Below are 12017 nucleotides of genomic sequence, written 5' to 3' on the forward strand. Positions count from 1 at the left end.
TATAATTTCATAAGCAACAGCCAACGGTTTTCCAGAGCTGGTGTTTGTTTGTCAACCTTCCTGCATTGTTTGAGGCCCCACGTATGCTGGATGCTCACCTGGATGTTGTTGTCAGAGTTGTTCCTACCTGAGCCATTGGGATGTGTGTATAGGGCATCTGTTGCATTCTTGATTTGAATTTCCCTGACAGTCGATGGTGTGAAGAGTCTTCTCCAGTCAGTAACTAATGTGTCTATAACCTCAAGGATAGGATGTCTACTACACAAGGCTGTGCTTGTTTGATGGAGGTTTGTTTCCTTTTTTCCTATTGACTGTTGAGGGTTCTTAGCATATTCAAGATGCAGGTCCCTTGGTGGTTATGCAATTTGTGAATGTTGTCTCTTACTCTGTAACTTATCTTACTATTGGTATTCACGTGGGCAGATAAGCGGAATTGATTTTCACAAAGTCTATTTATACCATTTCTTTTTATGGGTCTTGTGTTCTTAGCTATAGTTTTCCTTTTCTTGATGATTGATTGCTTATGACTAATATTTTTTTAAAATGTTTATTCTTGATAGAGAGAGAGAGAGACAGAACGTGAGCGGGGAAAAGCAGAGAGAGAGGGAGACACAGAATCTGAAGCAGGCTCCAGGTTCTGAGCTGTCAGCATAGGGCCTGACAACGGGCCTCAAACCCTCAAATTGTGACACCGAGACCTGAGCTGAAGTGAGACACTTAACTGACTCAACCATCCAGGCACCCCACTGATTTCTTGACTTACAATGTAACTAAAAGTCTTGTTTTTTTTTCTGGTTTCTCTCAATGTTGACATGTTCCCTATATGGTCTCTGGTGACTTAGAGTTTTGTCGTTTGTTTTTAAATTTATAGACTCTAGCAAATCATTTTCGTGGCATGGTTTTTCCTAATATATGGAAATTAAGTGGAAATATAGGAAATTGAAGTTCAAATTTCACAAGAGTTGCCATTCTGTGCCTCTTTGGCCAGACTGCTCATCAGATTTGATAGATATGCTCCTGGGGTCCAAAAACACGTTTACCTTTTCAGGTGGTGGGCTTTCTATATGTCTCAGGAGCCGCTGAGCTCTGTGCACACAACTGCGTTCTTGACACAATTTTTCCTTCGCAATTCTATGTGAAACCCTCAAAATCCATTTTTTGCATTGCCAATTTTAGACACTTCATGAATAGAATGCATTGAAGCTCTTGTATCATTTCCTAAAATTATTTTACTCTTGCGTGTTTGGGACTGTAATTTTTCTTCTTCCTTCCAAGGGGAGCTCATATCTGCATTTGTGGAATTCTTCCAGGCTTCTCATCTCTTAATACTTTTCCAACGTGCTGTGCAATTTTTGACCAAATGAATACTTAGGTTTATTTGTACTCTACCACATTGGGTGATAGGAGCCGCGAGAGAGGCTGCATCATATGGGTTTTTTTTTTTGTCCCCTTGTATGTTACCTGTCATATTGAATGTTTATAGAGCATCTTGCCCCTCACTTTCATGAACCACTAACAGGGGACATGGTTCTCTTCAAGAGACAGGAAAGGAAGACAAGGGAGCTGAGAAAGCAAGTCGGGGAAGGAACCCAAGAGCTTCTCAGGAAGCGTCAACTGTCCACACTTTCCAGTTCTGCAGATGTGGGTCCCTGCTGAGGCCCAACCTGGGTTCTTGTGCAGGTGTCTGGACAAGCTGCCCATGATGTGTGGGCACAGGGGAGTTGGGAAGGGCAGCTGTGGTTTGAATTCCAGCCCACCTGGCACTGCTGTGAAAATTCATGAGTATGTTAATTTATGTCCACCATCAGTTAGGGATATAATGAGTAAATGCAAGACGTTAGACTCACTACCTTAGATTCCATGTTCATGACAATTTGTGACAACAATTCTCCCTTCCTTTTTTCCACTTTTTAAATTTTTCAAGTTTGTGTTTAAATATTTGTTAGTTAACATATTGTGTAATATTAATTTCAGTAGAATTTATTGGTTCATCACTTACATTAACACCCAGTACTCATCACAACACGTGGCCTCCTTCATCCCCAACACCCATTATCCCATCCACCACACACGTGCCCTCCAGCAACCCTCAGTTTGGTCTCTAACCTTAGAGGTTTTTTTTTTTTTTTATGATTTCTTGCTCTTTTTCCCCTTCCCCTAGATCTAAATTCCCCATAGGAGGAAATCATATGGTGTTTGTCATCTTTGACTGACTTACTCTGCTTAGCATGATACCCTGTAGCTGCATCAACATCTTTGCAAATGGCAAGATTTCATTCTTTTTTATGACTGAGTAATATGCCATTCTATACATATAGCAGATTAATCACATGGTGGACTTTTGGTCTCTTTCCTCAGTTTGGCTGTCATAGTTAATGCTGCTGTACACATTGGGGTGCATGTACTTCCTCAAATCAGAAGTTTTGTATGCTTTGGATGAATTCCTAGTAGAGCAATTGCTGGAGTGTAAGGTTGTTTAATTTTTAGTTTTTAAACTGTTTTCTGGAATGGTCCGGGCACTTTGCATTCCCACCAAGAGTGTAAATGGGTTCCCTTCTCTCCTCATCCTCATCAATATCTGTTGTTTCCTGAGTTGTTAATTGTAGCCATTCTGACAGGTGTGCAGTCATCTCTCATTGTAGTTTTGATTTGTAATTCTCTGATGATGAGTGATGTTGAGCATATGTTCGTCTGTGTCGGTTAGCCATCGGAATGCTTTGTTTGGAAAAGTATCTCCTCATGTCTTCTGCCCATTTCTCCACTGGAGTCTTTGTATTTTGGGTGTTGAGTTTGAGAAGTTTTTTCAATAGATTTTGGATAGTAAGCCTTTATCAGATATGTGGTTTGCAAATACCTTTTTAATTTCTGTAGAATGCCTTTTAGATTAGTTGATTGTTTCTTTAGCTGTGCAGAAGGTTTTTATTTTGATGAGGTCCCAGTAGTTCAAGTTTGCTGTTGTTTCCCTTGCCTCTCTAGACACGTCTAGTAAGAAGTTGCTATGTCCCAAGTCCAGGAGGTTGCTGCCTGTTCTCCTCTAGGATTTGATGGTCTCCTGTCTCACATTTAGGTCTTCCACCCATTTGGATTTATTTTTGTGTATGGAGTAAGAAAGTGGTTCAGTTTCATTCTTCTGCATGTTCTGGTCCAGTTTTCCCAACACCCTCTGTTGACAAGGCTGTCTTTTTTCCCATTACATAGTCTTTCCTACTTCATCCAAGATGAGGTGGCCATACATTTGTGAGTCCATATCTGGGTTTACTCTTCTGTTCTCTTGATCTATGTGTCTCTTTTGTGCTTGTAGCTTACTGTCTTGATAAGTACAGCTTGTAATACAGCATGAAATCCATAGTCATGAAGTCTCCCGTTTCTTTGTGTAGCATAGACATTTCAACACTACTTGCTCCTTAAATCCATGAACATTGAAGGTGTTTCCACTTCCTTGTGTCATCCTCAGTTTCTTTCACCGTTTTTAGAGTCTTCAGATTATGGATATTTTAACTTTTTAGGTATCCTATTATATTTGGTGCAATTGTAAACGGGATGGATAGTTTTTTTTTTCTTTCTGTTTCCTCATTATTGCTGTGTAGAAATGCAGCCGATTTCAGTATGTTGATACTGTATCTTGTGACTTTGCTGAATTTGTGCATCAGTTCTTGCAATATTTTGGTGGAGTCTTGAGTTTTTTATATAGAGTGTCATGTCATCTGTGAAGAGGGAATGTTTGACTTCTTCTTTTCCAACTTGTATGCCTTCATTTTTTGTTGTCTGTTTTTGAGGATAAGACTTCCACTGCTGTATTAAGTAGAATGATGGGTGTGGACATCCCTCTTGTGTTCCTGACAGTAGAGGAAAAGGTTTTTTTTCCCCACTGAGGATATTAGCTGTGGGGTTTTCATGTACGGACTTTATGATGTTGAGGTGTGTTTCCTCTACCCCTTGTTGAGGGTTTTATCAAGAAAGGATGCTGTACTATGTCAATTTTTTTTGCATCTATTGAGAGGGTCATATCATTCGTATCCTTTCTCTGATTGATGGTATGTATTACATTGATTTATTTGTGACTATTGAACCACCCTTACAGCCAAGGAATAAATCCCACCTGGTCACGTTAAAGGATTCTTTTAATGTCTTGTTGGATTCAATTTGCAAGTATTTTCTTTCTTTCTTTGTAACGTTTATTTACTTTTGAGACAGAGAGAGACAGAGCATGAATGGGGGAGGGTCAGAGAGAGGGAGACACAGAATCTGAAACAGGCTCCAGGCTCTGAGCTGTCAGCACAGAGCCTGACACGGGGCTCGAACTCACGGACCGCAAGATTACGACCTGAGCCAAAGTTGGACGCTTAACCGACTGAGCCACCCAGGCGCCCCTGCAAGTATCTTCTTGACAATTGTTGTATTCTTGCTCATTAGGGCTAGTGGCATGTAAGTCTCATTTTTAGTGGGGTTTAATCTGGTTTGGAACCGTGATCATACTCATCTTATAGAATGAATTTGGAAGTTTTCTTTCCATTTCTATTATTTGGAACAGTTTGTGAAGACAGGAATTTTCTATTCTACTTAAATAGAATATTTTACACTCTTCTTAAATATCTGGTAGAATTCACCTGTGAACCTATCTGGCCCTGGATTTTTGTGTGTCAGTAGATTTTTGATTAATGATTCAATTTCTTTGCTCATTATCAGTCTGTTCACGTTTTCTGTTTCTTCCTTTTTCAGTTTAGGTAGTTTACATTATTCTGGGAATTTATCCATTTCTTCCAGATTGCCCAATTTGTTGGCATATAAATCTCCAAACTATTTTCTCATAGTTGTATTTCTGTGGTGTCAGTCGCGATGTCTCCTCTCAAATTCTGATTATATTTACTTTCGTCCCTTCTCTTTTGTTTTTGCCAAGTCTGCCCATGGGTTTATCATTTTTATTTCTTCTTACAAAAACCAACTTATAGTTTCATTCATCTGTTCTACTGTTTTTCTTTGTTTCTATATCATTTATTTCTGCTCTAATCTTTTTTGTTTACCTGTTCCTGCTGGCTTTAGGGTTCATTTGTTCTTTTTCTAGCTCCTTTAGTTGTAAAGTGGTTGTGTGTTTGAGACCTTTCTTCTTTCTTGAGTTTGGCCTGTACTGCTATATATTTCACTCTTCCATCAACTTTGCTGCATCCAGATGGTTTGGAACTGGCATGTTTTCATTTTCATTTGCTTCCATGTATTTTTTTATTGCTTCTGTAATTTCCTGAAAATCTCATTCCGCTTTTACTACAATGTTCTTTAACCTAATGTATTGGCAGTGTTGCTCAAATTTTTCTTGTGGTCGACTTCAAGTTTCATAGTGTTGTGGTTTGAAAATACGCATGGAATGATCTCAGTCTTTTTGTACTTGTAGAGGGCTGATTTGTGACGTAGTATGTGATCTGTTCTGGAGAATGTTCCATGCGCACCCAAAAAGAATGTGTATTCTGGTGCTTTAGGATGGAATGTTGTGAATATATCTGTTAAGTCCATTCAGTCCATGTGTCTTTCAAAGCCATTGTTTCCTTATTGATTTTCAGCTTAGATTGTCTTTCCATTGTTGTAAGTGGAGTGTTAACGATCTCTATTATTACTATTGTCTATTAACAATGAGTTTCTTTATGTTTCTTATTAATTGAGTTATATATTTCAGTGCTTACATTTTTGGGGTATAAATATTTAAAGCTTCAGATCTTCTTGTTGGATAGACCCCTTTATGATGATATACTGCCTTCCTGATCTCTTGTAACAAACTTTGGTTTGAAAACTGGGTAGTGTGATATGAGTGTGGTACTACAACTTTCTTTTGACGTCCATTAGTATGATAAATTGTTTACCCTCCCCTCACTTTCAATCTACAGGTGTTTTAGGTTGAAAATGAGTCAATAGTGTGCAGTGTATAGAAGGATCTTGTATTTGTTTTTATCCATTCCGGTATCCTATGTCTTTTGATTGGAGCATTTTGCCCATTTACATTCACAGTAATTATTGATAGATATAAACTTAGTGCCATAGTGTTACCTCCAAAGTCATTGTTTCTGGAGATTTTCTCTGCTTATTTCTAGTCTTTGTTACTTTTAGTCTTCCTTTCCCACTCAAAGGGTCCCCTTTAATTTCTCACAGGGCTGATTTAGAGACCATGAACTCCTTTGGTTTTTGTCTGGGAAATTCTATCACTCCTTGTATCTGAATGACTGCCTTACTGGAGAAAGTATTCTTAGCTGCAAAATTTTCAATTGCGCATGTTGAGGATATGATGCCACTCCCTACTTGCATGAAGGTTTCTGTAGAGACATCTGCCATAGTTTTTTTTTAATCTTCCCTTGTTAGTTAGCAACTTCTTTTGTGTTGATGCTTTTATGGTTTTTCTTTATCTGGATATTTTGCCATTTTCCTATGACATGTCTCAGTGTTGGCCTGCCTTTTTTTTTTTATTTTTTATTTTAATGGGTGTTCTCTTTGCCTCCTAGATGTGGATGTCTGTTTCCTTCCCCAGCTTGTGGAAATTTTCACTATAATTCACTCAGCTAAATTGTATCCCCTTTTTCTCCCTCTTATTCTTTTGGGACTCTTTCAAAAGAATGTTATTACAGTTTATGGAGTTGCTGATTTCCCTAAGTGTATGTTTGTGATGCAATATTTTAATTTTCCTCATCTTTCCAGCTTCATCTCCCCCATACTTTTATCTTCTATGTCCCTTCCTCATTCATCTGCTTCTTTCAGCCTTGAGGTCATTATATCCAATCAGTTTCACATCTCGGTTACAACATTTAAAATTTCATCCTGACTAGTTTTTAGGTCTCTTCTGTTTGCAGTATGCGTATCTTTCATGTCTCATACATTTTCCTCAAGCACAGCTAGTATCCTTATGATACTTTTTGAAAATCCTGTTTCATTATGAGAGTTTTCAGAAATTCTGTTTGAGGCACATTAGTTTATGTGTTTTAATTATATCCCTCACAATGACCTTTCATCATTTTTTCTTTTAGGATGAGTTCCTCCATCATGTTGTTGTCTATGTCTCTGCCTTCTTAAATGTTTTAGAAAATCCTGTTATCTTTTCTGCTTCTAGGGTAGTATCTTTATTGAGCAGTGTTCACATACTGTCCAGGGCCTGACACTTCATGAAGCATTTGTTTTATGTTCCGTGGCACTGTGCTGTCGTGTTTTGGCTGCTCTGTCCCTCAGGACAGTCCTCTGCAGATTTTCTCCTTGCCTCCAGTGGGGAGTGTTGGACTTTGTGCCCAGTGTTGTGAGTTTTAACTAGGTGAGTTTGGTCTGCTTGTTAAAAGAGGCTAATTCCTATCTCCCCTAGAGGTGAGGATATGCGTCACTGTATGATCAGCTGACTTGGTGCGTGTGGGGGCTTACGGTGGTCTTTGGAGGAAGGGGTGCAGTGGTGGTCTGGTTGCCAGGCACTCTTTCCTAGTAAGCAAGCACTTGATGGGGGCTGGAGTAGGTGGAGCTTGGTGTTAGTGGCTCAGCTTGCACTGGGGATGCTGTGCTGCTGAGTGAAATCTGTCCATGCTGATTGGTGGGAGGAAATATTGGCATCAGCTCCCTCTCTAGTCCCTGGAGTTGGAGTTCCCAGCCTCCCCTGTTCAGGAAGCTCTCACACAGAGAGAACACTTGTGGGTCCCAGGCTTCCATCAGAATTTATTTCACCCTGTCTGCGTCCAAGCCATTGGCCCATCTGGTGGCACAGGGCTCTTATGTTTTATCTCAGGAGCTCTAGCTGGGTTTGAAAACTCCAAATTGTGTGAACTCAATATGACAGGGACCCCACTGATCCTCTGGGAAAGGGTCTTGATGTGCTGTGCCTGGAGCTGATTTACCCCAGATGGGCAGCTGCATCAATACTAGGGGCTTGGAGTGCATGGTGAAGAACAACCAGAAGACAGCGTCCAGCTAGCTGCTCTCAGAAGAGGCTCCTCTGCTAATGATCAGGGAACTTTAATGGTGCCTGTCAGCTCTCCTGTCCTATGAGAGGCAATGCCCCATCTCCCAAATGCACTCCACTAAGGGTATTTTCTCTCCCCATGCGACCTAGGGAATACTCAGACCACAGTTCCCCTTATGGGCCTCTGCCCTCCTCCACAGGAGCACTGCTGTGCCCACCAGACTCCACCCCAATGATGGGATTGACTTTTAAATCTTCAGTCTTTGAGCTCCACGTTTACAGGAGGTTGACTTGTCATGATTAACTTTATAGGTTATCTTGACTGTGTCATGGGTGCCCAGATTCACCACTGTTTCTGTGGATGTCTGTGATGTGTTCCAGAAGAGATTGGCATTTCCATCCATGGTTTCTTTCTGCCTGGGCAACACCCATTCCATTAAGTTTGTCAATAGAATCTGATGCAGATGGAGGATGAATTCCCTCATTTTTACTTCCCATGTGCTTGTTTGAACTGGAATATTGGTCTTCTCTGGCCCTTTTTCTGAGAGTTACATCACCATCTCTCCACGTTCTGAGACTAGACACTAGTCAGAATCAGACAAGAATTACGTCACTGGTTTTCCTGGGTCTTCAGCTTGTGACAGTAGATCATGGGACTTCTCAACATATTTAGTTATGGAAACCAATGACCTTTGGGTTGTGTTCTTCAGGGGAATCTTAACTAATACATGGAGATTGTTTGTCTCTCCTTTAGAGTAATTGAATAAAGCTGTAGCTCATTTAAAGTCCTGAGTAGTAAAGGGATATGAAGAAAATGTCACGTTGTTTGACTGGGACAAGGGCTGGGTGAGGATAAGGAGGAGCTGTGGGATCCTGTGGTCCTGGCTGCACAGGGAGCGCATCTGGGAATCCTGTAAATGTGCAGCTGTTGTGCCTCAGGAAATCTGTAATTCACTCATGTTGAGGGACCGGAGTAAGCAAGTGCAAACAACTGTGTCTTTGTGCATGTTAGTCTAGTTTCCCTATGACAACCCAGTTGCTTATTCAGAGAGTTAATAGTAAACACAGAATCATATAACCAGGGAGGCTCCCTGGGGAAACTGCTGTGTGGAGAGGAAGCCCCAGACCCTGACAGGAAACCTGATTGTAACCTCCATCTGCACCTGCGCCTGGGAACACAAAGGAGAATTGTGCATAGTGTGCGCCCCCTGGTGGTGCTGATCCCTTCCAGCAGGGAGGTTTGTGTCTGGGCTCCCAGTGAGGTCCCCTCACTGTGTCTTTCGCACAGTAATATGTGGCCGTGTCGTCGGTCTTGAGGTTGTTCATCTGCAGATACAGCGTGTTCTTGGCGTTGTCTCTGGAGATGGTGAATCGGCCCTTCACGGAGTCTGCGTAGCCTGTGCTACTTCCATCACTATCAATGCCTGCGACCCACTGCAGCCCCTTCCCTGGAGCCTGGCGGACCCAGTGCATTGCATAGCTACTGAAGGTGAATCCAGAGGCCACACAGGTGAGTCTCAGGGACCCCCCCGGCTTCACCAGGTCTCCCCCAGACTCCACCAGCTGCACGTCACACTGGACACCTGCAGACACCAGACATCTTGGTCAGGAAACTGTCACACATCCACTGTCTTACTCACATCCATTCACAGACTCAGTGTCCCTCGTTCACCATGAATTACCTTTTAAAAGAGCAACCAGGAACACCCAGCCCAGCACAAACTCCATGGTGAGGTGTGTGTGTTCTGTGCTGATCACAGAATGGGAACACCTGGGACTCCCGGGGCTGGGGCTCGTCTCCCAGCTGCACGGTCGGGCTGGGTTGGTTTTATCAGCCCAGAAAGGGCCCCATTTGCATGTCCTCTGACATATATATCAAGCTCCAGACTTAGGTTTGATTGTGTAAAAGTGAATGACAGGGTTAGGGATGCACTTCTACATTAGTTTGTGTGGATGGCGGTGTGACAATATGAAGAATTCTTTTTTTTTTTCAGTTTTGGATTTTTACCTTTATTAATGGAGGCTTCGCATAATCTTTAAGAAACATTTACCTCAACAGCATGATCACGCAATATTTTCTCTTAAAATATTTTAATTTTTTTATTATCAGTATTTATTTTTAGTTTTAAAAATTAACATCGAAATTAGTTATTATATAGTGCAACAATGATTTCAGGAGTAGATTCCTTAGTGCCCCTTACCAGTTTAGCCCATCCCCCCTCCCACAACCCCTCCAGTAGCCCTCTGTTTGTTCTCCATATTTATGAGTCTCTTATGCTCTGTCCCCTCCATGTTTTCATGTTATTTTGGTTTCCCTTCCCTTATGTTCATCTGTTTTGTCTCTTAAAGTCCTCATATGGGTGAAGTCATATGAGTTTTGTCTTTCTCTGACTGACTCATTTCACTTCGCATAATACCCTCTAGTTCCATCCACATAGTTGCAAATGGCAAGATTTCACTCTTTTTGATTGCCAAGTATTACTCCACTGTATATATTTACCCCTTCTTCTTTATCCATTCATCCATCGATGGACATTTGGCTCTTTCCATACTTTGGCTATTGTTGATAGTGCTGCTATAAACATGGGGGTGCATGTGTCCCTTTGAAACAGAACACCTGTGTGCTGTGGATAAATGCCTAGTAGTGCAATTGCTGGTTCATAGGGGAGTTCTATTTTTAGTTTTGTGAGGAATCTCCATACAGTTTTCCAGAGTGGCTGCACCAACTTGCATTGCCCCCAAAAATGCAAAAGAGATCCTCTCTCTGCATCCTCACCAACGTCTGTTGTTGACTGAGTTGTTAAGGTAGCCATTCTGACAGGTGTCAGGTGGTATCTCATTAGGGTTTTGATTGGCATTTCCATGATGATGAGTGATGTGGAGCATTTTTTCATGTGTCGGTTGGCCATCTGGATGTCTTCTTTGGAGAAGTGTCTATTCATGTCTTTTTCCCGTTTCTTCACTGGATTGTGTTTTGGGTGTTGAGTTTGATAAATTCTTTATAGATTTTGGATACTAACTCTTTATCTGAGATGTCATTTGCAAGTATCTTCTCCCATTCTGTCAGTTGAATTTTAGTTTTGCTGATTGTTGCTTTCACTGTGCAGAAACTTTTGATTTTGATGAGGTCCCAGTAGTTCATTTTTGCTTTTGTTTCCCTTGCCTCTGGGGACGTGTTGAATAGGAAGTTGGTGTGGCCAAGATCAAAGATGTTTTTGCCTGCTTTCTGCTCGAGGATTTTGATGGCTTCCTGACTTACATTGAGGTCTTTCATCCATTTTGAATTTTATTTTTGTGTATGGTGTAAGAAAGTGGTCCTGGTTCATTCTTCTGCCTGTCGCTGTCCAGTTTTCCCAGCACCACCTGCTGAAGACACTGTCTTTATTCCATTGGATAGTCTTTCCTGCTTTGCGAAAGATTAGTTGGCCATACATTTGTGGGTCCATTTCTGGATTTCGTATTCTGTTCCATTGATCTGAGTGTCTGTTCTTGTTTTTTTTTATTGTTTTTGGCATTTATTTATTACTTTTCAGAGACAGAGACAGAGCATGAGCGGGGGAGTGTCAGAGAGAGAGGAAGACACAGAATTCCAAGCAGGCTTCAGGCTCTGAGCTGTCGGCACACAGCCTGATGTGGGACTCTAACTCACGAACTGCCAGATCGTGACCTGAGTCAAAGTCCGATGCATAACAGACTGATCCACTCAGATGCCCCTGAGTGTCTGTTCTTGTGCCATTACCATACTGTCTTGATGATTACAGCTTTGAAGTACAGCTTGAAGTGTGGGATTGTGATGCCTCCTGCTTTGGTTTTGTTTTTCAAGATCGCCTTGGCTATTTGGGGTCTTTTCTGTTCCATATAAATTTTAGGATTATTTTTTCTAGCTCTGTGAAAAATGCTGGTGTCACTTTGATCGGGATTGCATTGAATATGTAGATTGATTTTGGTAGTATTGGTATTTTAACAATATTTGTTCTTCCTATTCAGGAGCATGGAATCTTTTTCCATATTTTGTCTTCTTCAATTTCTTTTATAAGCTTTCTATAGTTTTCAGTGTAAAGATTTTTCACCTCTTTGGTTAGATTTATTCCTGGGTATTTTATGG

General features: G+C 41.1%; 1 gene segment (V, D, J or C); it reads right to left on the reverse strand.

The window, feature by feature from the left end:
* Nucleotides 1-9148: 9148 nt before the first annotated feature.
* On the reverse strand, nt 9149-9702 carry LOC128772879 (immunoglobulin heavy variable 3-74-like; the record flags this gene model as incomplete). The annotated part of the segment is given in 2 exon segments: nt 9149-9495; nt 9595-9702. Coding segments are annotated over 2 exon segments (393 nt in total), but the record flags the coding sequence as incomplete, so codon positions are not given.
* Nucleotides 9703-12017: the final 2315 nt, after the last annotated feature.

The sequence above is a fragment of the Panthera pardus genome, unplaced genomic scaffold (genome assembly GCF_024362965.1).
Source record: "Panthera pardus isolate Hobbes unplaced genomic scaffold, ASM2436296v1 HiC_scaffold_24, whole genome shotgun sequence".
In the NCBI taxonomy this organism is placed as follows: domain Eukaryota; kingdom Metazoa; phylum Chordata; class Mammalia; order Carnivora; family Felidae; genus Panthera; species Panthera pardus.